This window comes from Sinocyclocheilus rhinocerous, unplaced genomic scaffold (assembly GCF_001515625.1).
Source record: "Sinocyclocheilus rhinocerous isolate Xijiao unplaced genomic scaffold, SAMN03320098_v1.1 scaffold1045, whole genome shotgun sequence".
Lineage (NCBI taxonomy): Eukaryota > Metazoa > Chordata > Actinopteri > Cypriniformes > Cyprinidae > Sinocyclocheilus > Sinocyclocheilus rhinocerous.
This window is the reverse complement of record NW_015645361.1, coordinates 212,886-235,809: the sequence shown is the minus strand read 5'-3', so window position 1 is coordinate 235,809 and position 22,924 is coordinate 212,886. Positions and strand designations below refer to the sequence as shown.

Genomic DNA, 22,924 nt, shown 5'->3' with positions numbered 1-22,924 from the left:
TCTCTTTATGTCTCTCTCTCACAGGGTTGGTGTCGGTTGTTGAGCCAGTGGTAAATAATTGATCAGTTTCAGAGGTTAATCAGTGTTAATCAGACAAACATAATTTGATTTCTCTGGAGTTCTCCTCCTTTACCTGTACAGACACAGACACACAAACAGAAAGAATGATGTTTTGTAGATATAATTTCCAGAACTTAAAGGCACAATATGTAAGATTTTTTGATTAAAATATCCCAAAACCACTAGAACAGTGTTATATATTTTGCTGACTTGTGTACTTACATTATCCCAAATGTTTTGAAGAATGTTTAAATCCAGAGAAATAAGCAATTTTAATTAGTGACAAGGACCGTGTCACCTGCCAATGAAATCATAACCCCTCGATTTTTCCCGTTTTATTTTGTTGAAAACATGGAAACCCCAAAGACACTTTAATATGTTATGCATTTTATTAGACAGGTGACGAACGCACAGAGTAGCATTATAACGGAACTTTCAATACACTCAAATGTATCTAGTATAAAACAGTGCTGCTTTACCCCACATACGCATGACCGGAAGAAGCAGAAGCGGTCGACTGTGGCATAATAAAAGCTCTGCTGATATCTAGCCGTGTATCGCGCTAGTCCTTCATTAGCAATCACTCCAGCGGCCTTGTTTGTTTTGAATATGCGCCCTCTAGCGACGAAAACTTACATATTGTGCCTTTAATTGGTGGAACATTCTACAAGCTACCATTCTATAATTCAGTGGTGTCATTTCTTTGTTACTTTGAAAATGTATTTTTACAGTGAAGTGGACACTGGATTTATTCTAAATGCATAATTTAACCATTACAGCATCTGAAAAATATTTAGTTTCCTTGTAATGAATCTCAGCATAGTTCACCTAAAAATTTTAATTCATTACTCCGTATCAGTGAATTCAGATATATGAATCAGAGAACGAATCGTTCTTTTCAATGAACCAATTGATCCGGTTTACAAATCGGACTGGACACAAACAGGAGGGTCAGATGTAAGTATATTAGCTGGTCTGACCCGTTTGTTCTCTCTACAACAGGCTGTTTAGTGAAGAGTGAATTATTTAACATGTTGTGTGTTCTGTATGTGTGTGTATTATGACAGCGCTTTGTCATACCGCCGCCTCCTGGTCAGTGATAGTAAGACTACAGTAGCCTATGTGCCCACAAGATGTCTCTACATGTGCAAACTAAAATAAATTGAATTAAAAAGAAAGAAATGGTGAGTTATCTTCTTTCAGATGAATAGGGATGATGGTTTGTTGTGATACAGGGTCAGGACTGGAAATGTCCTAAATACAAGCATATATAATCCTGACAAACACGCACCATCTTTGCTGAGGTAATGTGTGTGCGTCTGAGGGAGGGAGAGATAAAAACGTGTGTATGCGAGAGATATGCTGTGTAAATGAGCTGGTGTGTGATCCTGTGTTTATCAGATGATAGCAGTATCAGGTGTTAGTAATACAGCTAATGGCAGGTGTTAGAATTAACATGTCGTCTCAAGAGAATTTCTTATGGGTTCAAATTGTTATTCACTCACTTCAGAATCAGACAAAGACAAAACCAATCTATACACACCTAGGTTAGCAATATACTCGTACAAAAATTAGCAGTAGTATTAGTTTTCTCCTGTCAGTACAATTCTGCATTTGATTTGTACATACCTGTGTGTGTAGTCTATGTGTGTGTATAATTTCTCATATTGTCTATAGATAGTGATTGGTAAATCAATAAATATAAATATTTAATGTCTGAAAATAACAGACCTATCTGTAATGTTTTGCAATGTATGTATGCTATAATTTCCCAGCAGAAATGTTTATAAATGTATGGGTGTCTTGGAGTTATTTTCCAACTTTATAGGCATTATTGCAAATTTTCTGAAATTTGCTGAAATGAAATGACAAAAATTATGCAATTAATTATATTATACATACATACATACATATATATATATATATATAGGCTAGTGAAAACACTAGCAGTGCCTGCAGAAAAAAAAAAAACACCTTACTGTTTATAGGGTGGACTATGACTTGACAACTACTCAGAACTCCTTAGCGACTATCCAGAACAAATTTGCAATGCCCTGGCAACCACTCACAACCCTCTAACATTGTAAAAGTGAGTTTTGAACAGTCGAGAAAATGTAAAAATCGGTCTTTATGAGCTGTTCTTTGTGTTTATTTTCACACACAAGTGTTTTAGAGCGACTTCTTCCACTTGCGTTTTCAGCCAGGAGGCAATTTGCCTAAATTAGGAGCCCGATCTTCTTTATTGTCTAGGTTGGGTAAAGCATGTTAAATAGTTTGACCATGTTAATCCAGTGGCACTAACTTATTTATTTGTGTTAATGAAATCACTGTTAATTATTCACAAGTGTTAGTGAATCGTCTTTAATTATCTGTTCTGTAAGACTCTCTATTGGTGTATCTTCTTTCTCTCTCTCTCTCTGTCTGTCTGTCTCTTTGCTGACTTGTGTACTTACATTATCCCAAATGTTTTGAAGAATGTTTAAATCCAGAGAAATAAGCAATTTTAATTAGTGACAAGGACCGTGTCACCTGCCAATGAAATCATAACCCCTCGATTTTTCCCGTTTTATTTTGTTGAAAACATGGAAACCCCAAAGACACTTTAATATGTTATGCATTTTATTAGACAGGTGACGAACGCACAGAGTAGCATTATAACGGAACTTTCAATACACTCAAATGTATCTAGTATAAAACAGCGCTGCTTTACCCCACATACGCATGACCGGAAGAAGCAGAAGCGGTCGACTGTGGCATAATAAAAGCTCTGCTGATATCTAGCCGTGTATCGCGCTAGTCCTTCATTAGCAATCACTCCAGCGGCCTTGTTTGTTTTGAATATGCGCCCTCTAGCGACGAAAACTTACATATTGTGCCTTTAATTGGTGGAACATTCTACAAGCTACCATTCTATAATTCAGTGGTGTCATTTCTTTGTTACTTTGAAAATGTATTTTTACAGTGAAGTGGACACTGGATTTATTCTAAATGCATAATTTAACCATTACAGCATCTGAAAAATATTTAGTTTCCTTGTAATGAATCTCAGCATAGTTCACCTAAAAATTTTAATTCATTACTCCGTATCAGTGAATTCAGATATATGAATCAGAGAACGAATCGTTCTTTTCAATGAACCAATTGATCCGGTTTACAAATCGGACTGGACACAAACAGGAGGGTCAGATGTAAGTATATTAGCTGGTCTGACCCGTTTGTTCTCTCTACAACAGGCTGTTTAGTGAAGAGTGAATTATTTAACATGTTGTGTGTTCTGTATGTGTGTGTATTATGACAGCGCTTTGTCATACCGCCGCCTCCTGGTCAGTGATAGTAAGACTACAGTAGCCTATGTGCCCACAAGATGTCTCTACATGTGCAAACTAAAATAAATTGAATTAAAAAGAAAGAAATGGTGAGTTATCTTCTTTCAGATGAATAGGGATGATGGTTTGTTGTGATACAGGGTCAGGACTGGAAATGTCCTAAATACAAGCATATATAATCCTGACAAACACGCACCATCTTTGCTGAGGTAATGTGTGTGCGTCTGAGGGAGGGAGAGATAAAAACGTGTGTATGCGAGAGATATGCTGTGTAAATGAGCTGGTGTGTGATCCTGTGTTTATCAGATGATAGCAGTATCAGGTGTTAGTAATACAGCTAATGGCAGGTGTTAGAATTAACATGTCGTCTCAAGAGAATTTCTTATGGGTTCAAATTGTTATTCACTCACTTCAGAATCAGACAAAGACAAAACCAATCTATACACACCTAGGTTAGCAATATACTCGTACAAAAATTAGCAGTAGTATTAGTTTTCTCCTGTCAGTACAATTCTGCATTTGATTTGTACATACCTGTGTGTGTAGTCTATGTGTGTGTATAATTTCTCATATTGTCTATAGATAGTGATTGGTAAATCAATAAATATAAATATTTAATGTCTGAAAATAACAGACCTATCTGTAATGTTTTGCAATGTATGTATGCTATAATTTCCCAGCAGAAATGTTTATAAATGTATGGGTGTCTTGGAGTTATTTTCCAACTTTATAGGCATTATTGCAAATTTTCTGAAATTTGCTGAAATGAAATGACAAAAATTATGCAATTAATTATATTATACATACATACATACATATATATATATATATATAGGCTAGTGAAAACACTAGCAGTGCCTGCAGAAAAAAAAAAAACACCTTACTGTTTATAGGGTGGACTATGACTTGACAACTACTCAGAACTCCTTAGCGACTATCCAGAACAAATTTGCAATGCCCTGGCAACCACTCACAACCCTCTAACATTGTAAAAGTGAGTTTTGAACAGTCGAGAAAATGTAAAAATCGGTCTTTATGAGCTGTTCTTTGTGTTTATTTTCACACACAAGTGTTTTAGAGCGACTTCTTCCACTTGCGTTTTCAGCCAGGAGGCAATTTGCCTAAATTAGGAGCCCGATCTTCTTTATTGTCTAGGTTGGGTAAAGCATGTTAAATAGTTTGACCATGTTAATCCAGTGGCACTAACTTATTTATTTGTGTTAATGAAATCACTGTTAATTATTCACAAGTGTTAGTGAATCGTCTTTAATTATCTGTTCTGTAAGACTCTCTATTGGTGTATCTTCTTTCTCTCTCTCTCTCTGTCTGTCTGTCTCTTTCTTTGTTATAGTCTCGCTTTCTTTTTCTCCCCATGACTTTTTTTCTATTGATGTACCTTTTGAATTGGACAATGCACACAAATGAGCTTTTATTTCCCTTGACGTTGTGTTTATGTATTTTTATAAACATATGCCATATATAAGTTTGTGTGCGCATATAAATGCACGCCGTGCTTTAGTAAAGCGATCCCCAGACCATGAATAATGAATGCTGTGAGGCCCAGCCCCCCCTCTCTCGCTGTCCTCTCCGTTTTCATTTGCTTTCTCTCACAGATCATGTGACCACACTGAGCATAGTAATTATTCATGAGCTCGGTGCCGCACCGCGAGACCTGCGCGAGAGAGCCTCCGGCTCCGAGCTGAGGCCCCGCTCCAGCTGCACGCAGGGGCCCATCGGCTGGCGCGGGTCAGACGGCGACACCTTACACCGCAGACGGCGAGGAAACACTCACCCTCACCCTGCCACACTCCGGATGAATAAAAGATGCCCACAAAAGAGAAAAAACCAACAGAAACCGAAGATAGGGATGACGAAGGAGAGGAGAAGGAGCCAACGGCAAAAGGAAAGAGTAAGAGGGACGCAAAGACAAGACAGAAGAGCTCCGAGGAGAAGATAGAGAGCGCTGAGACACCTACAGAGAAGAGAAAAAAGACCGAATCTGTGAAAGAGAAAAAGAAAAAGAAGAAAAAAGAAGATGTTGAGGTGACAGAGAATGACAACGGGACGGGTGAGCAGAACAACAATGAGCCCATCAGCAAAGAAAAACGGACCTCAAACGAGGAACGGGAGGTAAGGAAAGAGAAGAAAAAGAAGAGTAAACCATCCGAAAGCAAAGAAAGACAAGAAGACATGGGGTCCAAGGAGAAAAAGAGCAAAGACGTTAAGAAAAAGAAGAAGTCGGCCGAGGAGGAGGAGGATGAGGATGCCGTGCAGGAGGAGGCGGAGGAAGAGGAGGATAAGAAGAAGAAGAAAAAGGATAAAAAGAAAAAGAAGGGTTCTGACAGCGACGAGGAAAAGAAAGCAAAGAAAGGGAAGAAGTCAAAGGTCAAACAGGTGGATTATGCTGAGGTCTACCAGGAAGAGCTGCTGAGCTATCACACGGAGGAATCGGATGATCAAGAAGATGAATTCAACAAAAAGAAAGGTAGACTCTGGAAGAGGATTCCCCTTCTGTTCTTCTTTTTATTCTTATCAGTCTTTATAAAGAGAAAACTAGATCAGCTGAACTAGATCTTTAGTCAGATTTTAATGCATTTATTCATTTGAAAGGATAGTTTGCTCGAGGATGAAAATCATCATTTTCTGTCATCATTTATACTCACCCTCATGTTCCTCCAGACATTATGGTTTACTGGGAGAGAATGTTATGCAAAATGCAGTAGGCTAACCATGACCTTTGAGCTTCATGAAGGACAAAAAAAAACGAAAAGCACCATAAACGTAGTCAATACTGAAATTTCAGAACTTGGAGAAGATTATCAATGAATGACTTTCTCACACAAAACTATCATACACCTTCTGAATGAATTCAGTGCAAACGTCATATGGACTACTAATATTGTGCTTTTGTAGTTCTTTTTGTAGCTTGGCAGGCAGCCATGGTTGATGTGAATTATCCTCCGAAATATCTCTTTTTGTTGTTCCTTATTGGCATTGATGGTTCCATGAAGAACTTTTAATATTCATAGAACCTTTCCAGTGCAGTTCTGGAAATAGTGAAAAAGGTTCTTCAGATCTTTAAAGTGTTCTTCAGACTAAGAAAAAATGTCTCCGGGGAACCAAAAATGGTTCTATGATATTGCTGTGAAAACCCTATTTGGAAGCTTTTTTCTTTGAAGAGAGATGCAGGTTTGGAACAACGTGAGGGTGAATAAGTGACAGAATTGTCATTTGTTGATGAACCATCCTTTTAAATTAGCAAACTGCATTTGGAGACTTGCTTAAATGTGGAGCCACAGCACAAACTGTCTGTCTTCTGGGGATGAACTGTCTTTCTCTCTCTCTTACTGTGTCTGTCCGTCTCTTTCTCTGCTTTCACTCTCAGTCAGGCACCCCCCTTCTCTTGGTTTCTCACAGGTTGGATTTCTTTTAACCCTGGAACATTTATTTGATTACTTGAATGTTGGAGGTTGAACAACGAAAGTAGAAATAGACGAAGGACGAATGGAGACAGAAAGGTTCTTGAATGAAGTTGCTATACACTTTTAAAATAACGTTTTTTTTTATTGGCATCAGTGGTTCCCTGAAGAACGTTCAACATCCATAAAACCAAAAATATTATTTAGACGTTTAAATTGTTCTTCACATTAAAAAAAAGGGTTCTTTTAAGAACTTCCAATTGAAAGGTTCTTTGAGGAACCAAATAAATGGTTCTTCTATGGCATCGCTGTGAAACCAACCTTTTGGAACCTTTATTTTTAAGAGTGAATGGAGATTAAAAATGTTCTTGTTGTTCTGCTTGCAATAATCCTAATTGGAATTTTATGTTTCAGAGTGTCAGTATCTGATTTGCAGTCAAATTCTGATCGCTCCATTAATGTCCAGTCAGAGAACCTTCCAGATTTCACATTGGCAGGCGGCTCTAGAGGTCTCTGATTGGCACAGCAGAGGCGTGTCTGGATTGACTGATTATTACGGTGTCCTGGCAGCAGGCTATCATGAGAGAACAGCGGCGGGCAACGGGCCAATAGTGGATTTGAATCAGACGGGCACCTCTCTATGGCCTGAAACATTATACTCTAATCGGCCTTTTCATGGAACCATCAAAACCTCATTCAGCGCGATGGACGGCATGCTGTCAGGTTCAGTCGGGCGTAGCACGTCGGGTTGAGGTTATCGCTTAGCACCGATACAAGGGTACCTTACCCTGGCTGAATCAAAAGCTGATAAAAAATGGAAAAACCTGCAAAGCTGGTTTATGATCATTATGATCTGATTACAGTATATATCTATAAATTCTATAAATCATTTGTGCTGAATGAGGTTCTGAAGTTCCCATAAAATTTCCTCATTTACAGTATTAAATAATCATATAGCATATTTTAATGTTTCGATTAAATTTTTTTGTTTATATATATATACTGTGTATATATATATATATATATATATATATACACCGTTTGACCAATTCATAATTCATTAATAGAGTTCACATCAGAAGCGAACCGAACCCCATACCACCCTTTTTAGGCGGATTCGGTTTGCGGGTGCGCACCCGAGTTCAGAAAACAGCGTTCACATTATCCAGACGAACCGAACTGTGACGTCAAACAAACCTGGGTGTGCACCAAAAGTGCTAGTGTGAAAGCACCCTAAAAGAAACTTAACATGTTCCAAATGAACCCTGTTTGAACGTTACTTCTAGACACACTGCTCCTCAGGTTCAGACATGCATTTGGTTGTCCCAGGGTCTTGCAGAGGTTCAGAGAAAGGTAGAGGTCACACGGTGAGCATCAGGGCCGTGTCGTACTCTCACTCCATTAACATGGCTACGTTACAGAGATATTGCTTACAGCAATGCATCTTATACAAACGTGGGTGAGCTTAGAATAGCAGGTTGTTGGGTTACACAGGATATACCTGAGCACTACGTATCTGAGACTACAGCCCTTCTTATGTCATTCAAATGAAAACAAGATGCTTTCTTTTGTGGAGGGTCAGGTATAATTGGTTTACAGAATGCTCTCCTTCTCAGTGTACGAGGTGGTGACCATCACAGGGGATGTTAAAGGCGCTGGGACTGATGCTAATGTATTTGTCACCATGTATGGAGAGTTTGGAGTGACTCCCAAAGTTCACCTGGCCAGCAAGTAAGTTAAGCTTCAAACCTGCATCTCTACATGGCGATGTTAATTTGAAAGGGTTTCCAGATGCACACTGACATGCACAAATCTGTTCCCTGAAAATGATCATTTGTCATTATTAGTATTAGTATTATCATTATTCAAGGAATAGTTCACCCAGTAATGAAAATTTGTTGAAAATGTACTGTCAGGCCATCCAAGATGTAGATGAGTTTGTTTCTTCATCAGAACAGATTTCGGAGAAATGTAGCATTACATCACTTTCTCCCCAATGGATCCTCTGCAGTGAATGGGTGCCGTCAAAATGAGAGTCTAAACAGATGATAAAAGCATCACCGTAATCCACAAGTTTTCACTGTCTTGTGAAGTGAAAAGCTGCATGTTTTGTAAGAAATCTATTTATTAAGAATATTCCATTCCGTTATATTGCTTTCTCCAGTGAAAAAAAGTTGTCTGAATCAGGAGAGAAATATGCACAGATCAGGCACCGTTTACAAGTGAAAAACAGTTCTAAACAAATAGGTTGATGAATTTTGATGTGAGAGGACAGCAGGATGTGGACTTTTTCACTGGAGGAACCGTTATTATGGATTATGGACTTTTTGGCTGGAAGCGACAGTTTAAAGTTAAATCACCATAATGATAGATTTGTTTCTTACAAACATGCAGCTTTTCTCCTCTCAAGATATTAATTGATTGACTGGAGTGGTGTGGATTACTTGTGATGTTTTTATCAGCTGTTTGGACTCTCATTCTGACGGCACCCATTCACTGCAGAGGATCCATTGCTATGTGATGCTACATCCCTCCAAATCTGTTCCCATGAAAAAACAAACTCATCTATATTTTGGTTGGCCTGAGGGTGAGTAAACATTCAGCAAATCTGACATTTTTGGGTGCAGATTATTGGAGTACATTTTACAAGAAAATACTGTTTCAGTCGATCTACTTCAGAATTTCATGTTTAATTCAATGTGTTACTTACCATTTCTTAGTAATTATTTGTTATTATCACTAGTGATTTCTGAGCGAAAATTGTTTCAAAGGAAATCTACACAACTTTATTTTTTTTTCAGGGTAGTGCAAAACTAGAAATGTCTGTGGATTTTGAAAGGAGAGTGCGTATCTGCCATGTTAATTATTTAATTCTGTATTCTTCTCTAATCTACAGCACAGAAAAGAGGTATAACTTTAACATGGCCACCTCATCTGCTCGTGTGTGGCCGTGCATTGCTTTTTGCACACAGTGCTGTACAAGAGAACATCCTGTGTGCTTTGACCATGACATTCACACCATCACATCTTTGGGAAATAGATATTGTTTTCTTAGTAGGGCTATACGATTATTCATGAAATGAATTATTCATGACATGAGTTTTAATCACGCTTGGCTCATCCATCACACACAATGCCATGGTGAAGCACAGGATCTGCTCTCCTCTGTACAGCATCACCACGGACATTCATCTGAAGGTGAAGAGATTCATTTGACTTGCTCATTGAACCAATGAGAGTGTACAGTCATATGACATCACTTCCTTTTGTGGTCTTTACACATCTGATCACGCCAGACAGGTAGGCTACTCATAGAAGTCTCCACACATACATAATGTCCCATGTATGTGTGTTGATTTTTTTATGAGTACAAAGAGAGACCCCTCAAAATTCTTCCTATACAGTAATCGATCGTCCTGATCAGTGCTGAAGTGATTCAGAAATGAATTACTAATAGGAGAGTTTTTACTTGCTCAGATGAATGTCCAAATGGTTAATGTTGCATAATGACTCATAAAACACATAAATTACAAATGCAGTAAAAAGGCCAGAAATGGAAATCAGATGAAGCTTCAGAAAAGTTTAGAAGAAAATTGCACAGTGATGATGAACAATTCATAAACAAGACTCCTATAGACTAACTATATTCATAAATCATTTGAAAGCTTAGTTTGTATGCCTCCAAATTTATGATTTTCAATCTATTTGAGAAATGTGTTTGGGTAGTTGGGTGCATCTCACGAAACTTGTCAAGAACATGTCGTTAAATTTCACCCCAATGGACCCTTTTCACATTTCCAGGGGTTCTCAGAAGTGGAAGCTTTTACATTTGGACATAATTTTCATGACAGGTTTTGACGGGATTCATCCAGTCAGCAAAAGACTCATTTATTAGGTAGATCTGTTCAGTAACTCCTCCTCAGAGAGTTTCAGCAGAGTAGAATAGAAATGGTTTTGGACTTTAATTCTTTCCGGCAGTCAGAATGCAACATTTTGGAATCGAGATGATATTTAACAGAATCTCTGAATCTGTCTAAATGTCATCATTTCCAAAGTTTGCTGGTGCGTTTTCAGCGTGCTTATCTCAGGTGAGATGTGTGTTGGTTTCACCGCATCGGTAAGTCCGTGTGTATGTGTGTGAGACATTTGGCAGTGTGAGTGGATGTGTAATTCATACTGGGTGATTTTTAATTCATGCATTTCGCATTTTGATTAGAGAGATGCTTTTACCGAAGCCAACGCAAGAGACTGTAGAGCGATATGTGGGTCATTGACAGTGACAGATGGTTCTTTCTCATAAACACACACTTCTGCATAGTAATTTCCAGATGTTGGTGCATTAGAAAGTTAGAAGCGTGATTGAGTATCACAGTAAATCATTTATTTTTGAGTCTATTCACAGGTTTATTTCTATTAATTTTAGGAGCAGAACAGCCTTTGAAAAGAACAAGACTGACGTCTTTCGGATCAAAACGCACAATGTTGGACCAATAAAGAAAATTAGGTACATATACGTCTGTATACATCGAAGAGTAACTACCTTAAAGGCACGTCTTAAAAGTTAGAACGATATATGTCTTGTGATGTACTTCCTGTAATGCAGAATCGAACATGATAGCACTGGCATGAGTGCCAGTTGGTTCCTGGACCGGGTCATCGTGACTGACATGAACAGGCCACACCTCCGATTCTTTTACGCCTGCAACAATTGGCTGAGCAGAGACGAGGGGGACGGACTTACTGTCCGATATCTGTTGGGTAGCCTGAACCCCATGGACATCCCAAAACGTATGTTGTGACCTTTTATTTACAATACATGCTTGCAAAACAGAGAGCAAATAAACAAATCTATTATTTTATTTTATTTTGTTTTATTTTATTTTACCTGAAAAATGTGCCACAAATCTTGTCAAAACTTTTTTTTTTCTTGTTAGTCAAATTTCTTGCAAGTTATAAAACATGATTTTAGCTTAAACCATTTTTATTTTATTTTATTTTACCTGAAAAATGTGCCACAAATCTAGTCAAAACTTTTTTTTATTTTTTATAGGCAAATTTATTGCAAGTTATAAACCATGATTTTAGGTTAAACCGTTATTTTATTTTATTTTATTTTACGTGAAAATGTGCCACAAATCTAGTCAAAACTTCTTCTTTTTTTAGACAAATTTCTTGCAAGTTATAAAACATGATTTTAGGTTAAACCATTTTTATTTTATTTTATTTTACCTGAAAAATGTGCCACAAATCTAGTCAAAAGTTTTTAAAATTTTTTATAGGCAAATTTATTGCAAGTTATAAACCATGATTTTAGGTTAAACCATTTTTATTTTATTTTATTTTACCTGAAAAATGTGCCACAAATCTAGTCAAAAGTTTTTAAAATTTTTTATAGGCAAATTTATTGCAAGTTATAAACCATGATTTTAGGTTAAACCGTTATTTTATTTTATTTTATTTTACGTGAAAATGTGCCACAAATCTAGTCAAAACTTCTTCTTTTTTTAGACAAATTTCTTGCAAGTTATAAAACATGATTTAAACTGTTATTTTATTTAATTTTTAAATAATTACATTTTTATTTATTTTATTTATTTTTTTGCCATCTGGTCAAACTTTGATTTCCTTGAACATTTTTTAATTAGACACATATTTTTTACAATGATTAAACATTTTGCATTAGACATTAAAATTCTGTCATTATGTATTTGTCCTCAATAGGTTCCAAACCCATGTCACTTTCTTTCTTTCCTTCTTTCTTTCTTCTGTGAAACACAGTCCTTAGTCAGCCCATGTACGACAGACCAGTCAGTCAGTGTACATACACACATTAACACTACAGAAATAACACATGTGCATTGCATGACAAACTGTCATTTTCCCATTGAGACCTTTAGCATATGTAAAGTATCTCAAACAAGATATTACAACTCTCAAATAAAAACACTACTAATAAAAAGTGACATATAATCTACAGATAATACTTCACATCTTGCTCCATATAAACCATAGATAACATCACATAGGTCATGTGATCATGATCATAGATGATGCATGCATACAAGCATCACCAGACTCAGGTTGCATACAAAGGATTAGGAGAAATTTAGTAGTAGAGTAGAGTTTCAGACGGGGGTCACAATATCACCAGTCCAACATTCCCAGAGACCACGGACAATATAACATTACATCCCACAGATAGGAGGAAGACTAGATGTACCAGCTGTTTCTGAGAAAGAGCTCACTGGTGGTTTTTGATGCTCCATGGTTTTTCAAAAAATACCATGGTGGAATGATAGTCAATGCCCAAAAATACATGGTGCATGCAAAAAAATGATGGTAACATGTTTTGTCTTATATACTGTATGTGTTAATGTGTGTGTCTGTTCATATATTGCAGAGAACAAGTACATAGCCAGTGTCTTCACAATGGATGCTAAAGGCAGTGGGACCGACGCTGATGTCTACCTCAGTGTTTTCGGCGAGTTTGGGGATACAGGTCACTAAAATCAGTCTGTGTTTCTGTGTGTGTTATTTTATGTTGCAAAAAACACACAAAAGGTCAAACTTTAATTGCCTAAAACCAGTGTTGCCAATTTAGCTACTTTGTAGCTAGATTTAGTGACTCCTCCGCCCCTTTTGAGACTTTTTTCAAAAGTTTAGGGACAAATATAGCAACTTCTTGGACAAACCTTATCTAAGTTCTCATCTTGCCAACTGATCTACATTCAGCTTTATATAGATCAGCGAATTTGACATTATGATGTCATCTAGTGACATTTAGCTACCAGTTTTAGCTACTTTCAATTGAAAGCAGTTGGCAACTGCCTAGAACATTTATTATTAGACATATTTTCATATTACAATTATAAAACATGCTTTTATGTTAAACCGTGAGACTATTTTATTTTATTGCCTAGAACAATAAATTTTTTAATTAAACATACAGTATTTCTTACAATTACAACACACATATTATTTTATTTGAACTTATTTATTTATTTTTAATTAGACAAATTTTTTTACACTTTTCAGTACTAAAAACAGTCAATGTTTCTAAGTGTATGTGTTAGTTTTTTATGTTGCACCGTCTTGTTGTGATGACTGCAGGAGAACGAAAACTGGCCAGTGATGGAAAAGACAATTTTGAGCGCGGTAATGAAGACAAATTCACCATCGAAGCACCAAATCTTGGCAGACTTCGAAAAATCACCATCGGACACAATAACAAGGGGTCTTCTGCTGGCTGGGCATGTGATAAAGTACACAAACGCAGTTTTCACATCTTCATGAAGAATATCTTTGTCTCTGTCCTCTGTTATTACTATGATGTCTTTGTGTTATGGTGATGTGATTTAGGTTGTAGTAGATGACATGGGGAATAAGGAGGTTTATGAGTTTCCTGTCAATGCCTGGTTTGACATCTCAGAAGGGGACGGCAAAATACAAAGAGATGTGCTTGCCGGAGCCACGCAGCCAATGGGTAAGAGCAAACGTGTGTGTTTGTATGTTAGGATAAGTGCATCTGATTATAACTGACCTGGATTTGTTTGTTTGTGTATGTGCATGTAGCGATTGTGTATAACGTACAGGTGATGACGGGTGATATTCGTGGAGCCGGCACTAACTCTAAGATCCACTTTGTCATGCACGGTCGTAAAGGAATTAAGAACAGCGGTAAGTTGTTCCTGGAGGGCGGCACGTTTGAGCGCGCTCAGATCGACATCTTTAACGTCGAGCTGCTGGAGCTGCTCAGCCCGCTCAGCAGAGTCACGATCGGACACGACAACGCTGGGATCAGCTGCGGCTGGTATTGCGAAAAGGTGCGTGCCAGGGCTATAAGGTGCTTTGAAGCTTTCATTACTTATTCATACATACAGCGTGTGATCTGTCGCTCCCTTTCTCTCACAGGTGACGGTATACTGCCCGTTCACAGGTTTAGAGCAGGTATTTCCCTGCGGCAGGTGGTTGGATGAAGATGAGGGTGATGGACTGGTGGAGCGAGAACTGTATGAGATGGTCTCACTCAGACAGAAAAAGCAAAAGAGTGAGCAAATGATCAAACTCTTCCCCTGTCGAAGCAATCAGGGGTAAAGTTCACTGAACATGCTGTATTGCAGTGTAAAGACCTGCATCTTATTCGCTAACCACCTACAATCCAGTGCAACCTGACACTAAATGTGACCCTGGACCACAAAACCAGTCATAAGGTTAAACTTTTTGAAATTGAGATGTATACATCAGAAAGCTGAATAAATAAGCTTTCCATTGATGTATGGTTTGTTAGGATATGACAATATATGACCGAGATACAACTATTTGAAAATCTGGAATCTGAGGGTGGAAAAAAATGTAAATATTGAGAAAATCGCCTTTAAAGTTGTCCAAAAGAAGTTCTTAGCAATGCATATTACTAATCAAAAATTAAGTTTTGATATATTTACGGTAGGAAATTTACAAAATATCTTCATGATCATGATCTTTACTTAATATCCTAATGATTTTTGGCATAAAATAAAAATCAATAATTTTGACCCATACAATGTATTTTTGGCTATTGCTACAAATATACCCCAGCGACTTAAGGCTGGTTTTGTGCTCCAGGGTCACAAATGTGCTGTGTTGTGTTTAAGCTAAATGTAAAAGTTATTGTCATTCTTTTAGTTGATGCAAAAATAGTAAAATCAATAGTGAAATAAAATTAGATTCATCAATTTTTTTTATGATAAATAATGTTCATTAAAAATTAAATCAATAATAAAATAAAATAATTTTATAAAAAGTGTTAACATCAATATTAAAATAAAATTATATTCCTAAAAATAATAAAATTTACAATTAAATAAAGGTATGTTCATAACAAGTAATAAAATAAATAATATTAATGAAAGTAACATTAATGATAAAATGTATAAAAATAATAAAATCAGTGGTAAAAATGTGATTATATTCATAAAAATAACATCAATAATAAAATACAATTATATTCATTATTAATGATGAAATCGATAATATAATAAAATAATATTCATAAAATAATAACAACAATTATATTAATAAAATAGTAACATCAATAATAAAATAGTTATATTCATAAAAAATAATAAAATGAGTATTAAAATACAATTATATTCATAGAAATAACAACATCAATGATACATTTATCTTAATAAAAATAATAACATCAATAATCAAATTAAATTCTAATCACAAAAAATGATAACATTTAAAAGTAATATCGAATTGACTCTTACACCGTCAAGACACACAAATTGATCTTTTCTGCATGTTTCTCAGAATTCCCCTGGTCTCTGTGGATCTGGACGTCTGAGATTAAAGGTGCAGGCACAGATGCCCAGGTGTTCCTGCAGGTGTACGGAGAGAAGGGCAAGAGCGACGAGATGAAACTCGAGAGCAAATCAGACAGTTTTGAACAGGGACAGTGCGACAAGTTCATTGTATGTCTGTGTGTGTTTTTATCGTTGTGTCTCATTCTATAAATATACAGTGGTCCCAAAACATATTTGTAAACCTAAGTGTCAGTTTATCGGTGTCATTACAGTAGATATATCAGTTGATAAGTTTGATGTTTTAGTTCTAATGCATTGCCCAGAACTTGAAAATGTTGAATCTTATCAAAATAAGTTTTTGTATTTGACATTTTTGCCATTGCTCTAGATTGAGATGGCCGATATCGGGAAGATACGCAAGCTGAGAATCTGGCACGAAAAGAGGAATCCTTTCTCTGGCTGGCATCTTGGCAGGGTGAGAGACCTGCACTACAGTCTAGTGCACTATTACACAGAAACAATTTGTCCAGTTCACACTGTAATCATGATGTAAGCAAGCATTCTTCGTGTTTTCTCAGCTACTTGTACTTGTACACTTAAAAATGATTTGTGCACTTTGCTGCTAAACGTGTTTCACATGTGAGTCTGCAATCGAAAGAGTTCAATATGAACTCAAACATCTCTCATCAAAGTCCAAATGATCTATGCTATATACATACATTTTATATAGCTTTATATTCTTTCTGGATGTTATCTCATCTGTTTCTATTTGTATTTCTTCTAATCAGTTCTAGGAGAAACAACTGAGACAAAGTTGATATTTAAGCAAAATACAAAATTCTGTAATGTAACAAACTGTTACAAACAAAATTCAAAATGTTCTTCTTGGTTTTTCTGTATAAAGGTGACATTGATGAAGACCCTTACTAGGGAGAAATGCTCATTTGTTTGTAACCGTTGGTTGGACATCAATGAAGATGACAATGAGATCGTTAGAGAGCTGCCAGCTACTGGAAAACTTGTGCCAGAAGCTTTACCACGTGAGAGAACCACAAAACACATTCATTCTCTCTTAAAACGTCTAATTAGTGCATTTTTAAGTATCACAAAAACTTCTATTCTTTAGTTTTTAGGAAAACCATTTACATGTACTGTATATACTGGTGCTTTAAAGGGGTCCTATTATGCTCTTTTACAAAGTCTTGATTTTGTTTTGGGGGTGTACTAGAACATGCTCTCATACTAGGTTGTTCGAAAAACACATTCTTTTTCACATATTTTACATTATTACAACCTCTCTCTCCCCAGTCTGGCATGAACGGCTAGAATAGTTCCTGTATCAAGTTTTTGAAAAGTGATTTCTGTTAAATAAGATATCTCCTTTTGAATTGGACTTTGAGCTTTGTAACTTTGCAGATCTTTTTTATGCTCAAACAGCAACATTACAGACTAACTAAAGTTGAAAAAGTGAAAAGCATAATAGGACCCCTTTAAAGATCCCAGAATCCAAAACACAAATCTGAAGAACCAATGATTAAACATCAAGAATAAAAAAAACAAAAAAACTAAACGTAACAACTCAAGAACCCAAAACATGAATAATGGTTCATAAAAACAATAATCTTCTTTGCTGAACATAAGTGACTTCAAATAACCACTGAAGAACCTCTATGTGTTTTGGACACGTAAAGATATTATCCCAAAAATTATCCCTTGAATTATATTAATAGTTTACAGTAGGTAAAATACAGTTTTACAAACAAAGATAATGATTTATTAGATTTTTCATATTCCTGTATGTTTTTTTTTATTGCTAATCGATAGTTATTAAGTATCGTGTGACGATTTGCACGGGAAACATCAGCGGAAGTGGAACAGATGCCAGTGTTTATTTAAACATCATTGGTGACTTGGGAGACACTGGAGAGCGTCTGATGTTCATGAGCAAAAACAACGCCAACAAGTTTGAGAAAGGAAATGTGAGTAATGGCATGCTGACATGAAACATTAAATGTGCAAATACACTACCATTCCTTTTTTTTTTTTTTAAATGTATCATGGTTTTCACAGAAATATTAAGCAGCACAACTATTTTCACCATTGATAATCAGAAATATTTCTTGAGCAGCAAGTCAGCATATTAGAATGATTTCTGAAGGATCATGTGACACTGAAGACTAGAGTAATGATACTGAAAATTCAGCTTTGCATCACAGGAATAAATTACGTTTTAAAATATATTCACATAGAAAAAACTTATTTCAAATTGTAATAGTATTTCTGTTTTTACTGTATTTTGATCAATTAAATGCAGCCTTAATTTAGTTCATATATAAATAAAAAGCCTCATTATTTTTGAGGTAACTGGATGGCACTTGATGAATGAAACATGCAAAATTATTGTCATGTGACATCAATCTACTACTGTATGAAATATTTATTGCTGAATAATGTGTGCTGTTTACATAAAGTTGTATGCTACATTGCTGTCACATGACCTCATTATGTTGGATGTTAAAGTCAGTGTGAGATGTCCAGCTTTCAGCTTTCATCATCATTTCTAAAATGTCTACATTTACATTTAGTCATTTTGCAGATGCTTTTATCCAAAGCGACTTACAATTGGGGAAAACATAAAGCGATTCTTCTTAAAGAGGCAAACAGACACAGGAAGTGCTTGTAATACCAAGTTTTAGGCATTGTTCAAATAAGTACAAACTAGAAAGGCAAGGAATAAATAAAGAGAAAGACAAAGTTTTAATATGTCTAAATATGTCTGAACTTTTGGTAATCTAATTAAATAATGAGTTGCTGGTGATATTATATCCGGTTAATTTTGAAAATCTAAAGATAAACACATTGCATTGTGGGATATAAAACTCAGTACAGTGTGCTCTGCGCAATTTGCACAGCATACGTACTATATAATGCAGAAGTAGTATGTGTTTTACTCTTTTCTCAGCATGATGAGTTCCTGGTAGAGGCGGTCAACCTGGGACAGATCAGGAGGGTTCGGATTGGTCATGACGGACGAGGCGGAGGATGTGGTTGGTTCCTAGATAAGGTGATGATCAGAGAGGAGGGGCAACCTGAGGCGTCATCCATCGAGTTCCCATGTTACAGGCAAGACAATCTAACAAACATTAGCTTGTGTGCTAAAGCATAGTTCAAGCTCACTATAAGTACACATATACATATAAGTAAGTATATGTGCATGTATCTAGCTGGGTAAAGAACATGGGAGAGTGGTGTTTAAGTCAATTATGTAGTTGAGAAAACTGACTCCGGTTACTAATGGACACTAATGAGTGCAGAGGAAACCCTAGCTACACCAATGAGAGAGCTCAGTTACACACACACACACACACACACACATACATCCTGCACATTCACCTACTGTATCTCTCTCCGTCTCATCTCAGGTGGTTGGATCGTAATGAAGACGATGGGCAGATTGTAAGAGAGTTAGTCCCTACTGATGATGGTCAACGTTTGTTTAGTGAGTGAACACACAGATCCAAACATTAACACATACAAAAATATAAAATGTATGCAATAATGAACCAAAAAGTAGCTTGTATGTCTGTCTACATAAATATAAGCTAGATACAATAGGTTTTGACATGTGTGTGTTTGTTCCAGCTGTTGGTTATCACATTGCGATAAAGACAGGCAGTATTAATGGTGCCAGCTCAGATTCGAAGGTGTTCGTAAAGCTGTATGGAGAGAAAGGCGACACCAACAAGATGCTGCTGGTCGTCTCCGATAACGACCTGGTGAACTATTTTGAGACGGGACAGACGGACATCTTCACCATAGAGACCTTTGACATTGGCAATGTATGCTTACCTGTTCATGTTTGGCCTATTCACCCAGTCTAAAGTTAAAATTCTATTCTATTCTATTCTATTCTATCTTCACATTTATTCTGTTTACATTTGTTATATTGTGTTTTGTTCTGTTGTTCAAATTCACTCTATTCTGTTGAACTAATTCTATTCTGTTGTATTCTATTCTATTCTTTCATATGTATATATTTGTACTATTGTTTGCTGTTGTTTACATGTGTTCTATTGCATTCAATTGTTCTGTTAACTCTATTCTGTTAACCCCATTCTATTCTATTCTTTCTAATGTTCAAATTTGTTCTATTTTGTTCTTTTTTCATTTGTCCTATTATGTTCAGTTCAAACTATTCTGTTAAACCATTCTATTCTGTTCTATTCTATTCTATCTTCAAATTTGTTCTGTTTACATGTTATATTGTGTTTTGTTCTGTTGTTCAAATTCACTCTATTCTGTTGAACTAATTCTATTCTATTCTTTCATATGTATATATTTGTTCTATTGTTTGCTGTTGTTTACATGTGTTCTATTGCATTCAATTTTTCTGTTAACTCTATTCTGTTAACCCCATTCTATTCTATTCTTTCTAATGTTCAAATTTGTTCTATTTTGTTTTTGTTCTGTTGGTTAGATTTGTTCTATTGTGTTCTGTTGTTCAATTCCCTCTATTCTGCAACTCATTCTATTCTAAATTATTCTGTTAAGCTCATTCTATTCTATTCTTTTCTTTTCTATTCTATTCTTTCTAATGTTCAAATTTGTTCTATTTTGTTCTTTTTTCATTTTTCCTATTATGTTCAGTTCAAACTATTCTGTTAAACCATTCTATTCTGTTCTGTTCTATTCTATTCTATCTTCAAATTTGTTGTTTACATTTGTTATATTGTGTTTTGTTCTGTTGTTCAAATTCACTCTATTCTGTTGAACTAATTCTATTCTATTCTTTCTAATGTTCAAATTTGTTCTATTGTGTTCTGTTGGTTAGATTTGTTCTATTGTGTTCTGTTGTTCAATTCACTATTCTGTAACTCATTTATTCTTTTCTAAATGATTCTGTTAAACTCATTCTATTCTATTATTTCTAATGTTCAAATTTGTTCTATTTTGTTCTTTTTTCATTTGTCTTATTATGTTCAGTTCAAACTATTTTTTTCTGTTGTTCAAATTCACTCTGTTCTGTCAAATCCATTCTATTCTGTGCTGTTCTGTTCTATTCTATCAGGATAAGTACATACTAGGTACTGCAAATGCCAAAAATGCAACTAACCATCCAATGTCACAAGAAATTATGTATGAATAAAGTACATACTGTAAACATCATTCATACATTTGTACATAACAACAATTATACTTCTGTTCTTCTAAAATAAAATGAATGTTCATGGTCGTGTAGATAAACAGGTTGCTGATTGGCCACACTAACGAGGGTCTGCGAGCCGGTTGGTTCCTGGACAGCGTTCAGATCTGGGTGTCGGTGCACGGGGTGCAGTACATGTTCCCCAGTCACCGCTGGCTCTGTAAAGACGAGGCTGATGGGAAGGTGGAGGTGGAAATCTATCCTAGTGAGACACTGGAGATAGAGAAATGTATGTATTTCACATTTATGGATTTGACAAATGCTTTTATCCAAAGAGTATACAGTATATATATATAAATTTCAGTTCTTACATTCCCTGGGAATCAAACCCATGACTTTGGCGTTGTAGTCACCATGCTATTTCAATATACTGCACTCAAAATTTGACTGTTATTAGTGAAATTCATGTTCAAATCCAGCTACTGTGAACTGAAAATTATTGATGATTAATCAGTGTTTGTCTAATCGGCAGTGATCAATTATGAGGTTACCGTGGTGACAGGAGACGTGTGGGCTGGAGGTACGAATGCAAACGTCTTCCTGCAGATTTACGGTGAGGAGGGGAAAACCGAACTAATACAGCTCAAGAGCCGATCCAACAACTTTGAAAGAGGAACCACTGAGATCTTTAAGGTGAGTTAATGGAGTTGTACATTAACTCACCTAAAGCTAAGTGAGGTTTCTGAAATCTGGTTGGTTGTGTCTGAAGAGATGCTGTCTGATTGGTTGATTTAAGATCGAGGCCTTAGATGTGGGATGGGTCTATAAGATCCGGATCGGCCATGACTGCTCGGGAATAGGGGCTGGATGGTTCCTGGAGAAGGTGGATGTTAAACGGCTGGTCATGGCAATGGTGAAACCAGAGAAGAAAGAGGAGGACAAGAAAGACAAGAAGAAGAAAAAGAAGAAAAAGGTCAGTTAGGGGCTAATCAAATTTGAAGTGTGACCATAAGGTCTTTGCTTTTGAAACAAAAAAAGTGTATTTTCTGAATGAGATCTTAATTTAGACTTTGGGAGGAAGGGACCAGATTTAAAATTTTTAGAATCAGCAATTGAAAAACTAATACTGATCGACCATTGATCTGAATATTTACGTTTTACAACCATCTAATCATCTCTAGGAGGAAGAAGAGGAATCCCCAGGTGAATTGAAGGAGGTTGTTCGGGCTTTCAGTTTCCCATGTGGCCGATGGCTCGCTCGTGATGAAGAGGATGGAGAGATACTCGTGGAGCTCTGTGCTGAGGATTACGAAGATCTGGAGGGTATAAAGAGAGATTCAAAGCTTCACAATAAAAAAGTATAAAAAGTGTATATAAAAAAAAAAAAATTTTTAAGAAAATGAATCATTTATTTAAAATTTACAAACTAATAAATTTACATTTATTTATTAATAATTAATTAATTTAAATTAAGATTATTCTAATATTTTAATATAATTAATAAATTTATTCATTTTAAATACATATTTTATTTCAGTAAAAATTATTTAACTTAAAGTAAAAAAAAAAATTATGTAACAGTTCTTTTTGTGAAAAAAAGTGTGCTTGTGCTGATTTGCTTTGAAATAAATTTGATAATAAAATAAAATAAATTTGTTTGCTATTTTATTATCTAATACAATGAGA

General features: G+C 35.9%; 1 protein-coding gene across 1 annotated transcript in view; it reads left to right on the top strand.

Annotated features, from left to right (window-relative positions):
• Nucleotides 1-5,090: 5,090 nt before the first annotated feature.
• LOC107705957 (lipoxygenase homology domain-containing protein 1-like) overlaps nt 5,091-22,924 on the top strand; it is a 33,047-nt gene continuing 15,213 nt past the window's right edge. Inside the window, exons 1-19 of the mRNA XM_016509491.1 lie at nt 5,091-5,423; nt 5,781-5,871; nt 8,422-8,536; nt 11,229-11,309; nt 11,409-11,593; nt 13,206-13,304; nt 13,916-14,067; nt 14,165-14,288; nt 14,378-14,628; nt 14,717-14,852; nt 16,103-16,263; nt 16,484-16,570; nt 17,000-17,135; nt 17,920-18,074; nt 19,058-19,218; nt 19,518-19,594; nt 19,738-19,934; nt 21,335-21,527; nt 21,771-21,931. Coding sequence (XP_016364977.1) covers nt 5,211-5,423; nt 5,781-5,871; nt 8,422-8,536; nt 11,229-11,309; nt 11,409-11,593; nt 13,206-13,304; nt 13,916-14,067; nt 14,165-14,288; nt 14,378-14,628; nt 14,717-14,852; nt 16,103-16,263; nt 16,484-16,570; nt 17,000-17,135; nt 17,920-18,074; nt 19,058-19,218; nt 19,518-19,594; nt 19,738-19,934; nt 21,335-21,527; nt 21,771-21,931 — 2,775 coding nt within the window. The 5' untranslated portion in view covers nt 5,091-5,210. The remainder of the gene's footprint in view (nt 5,424-5,780; nt 5,872-8,421; nt 8,537-11,228; nt 11,310-11,408; nt 11,594-13,205; nt 13,305-13,915; nt 14,068-14,164; nt 14,289-14,377; nt 14,629-14,716; nt 14,853-16,102; nt 16,264-16,483; nt 16,571-16,999; nt 17,136-17,919; nt 18,075-19,057; nt 19,219-19,517; nt 19,595-19,737; nt 19,935-21,334; nt 21,528-21,770; nt 21,932-22,924) is intronic.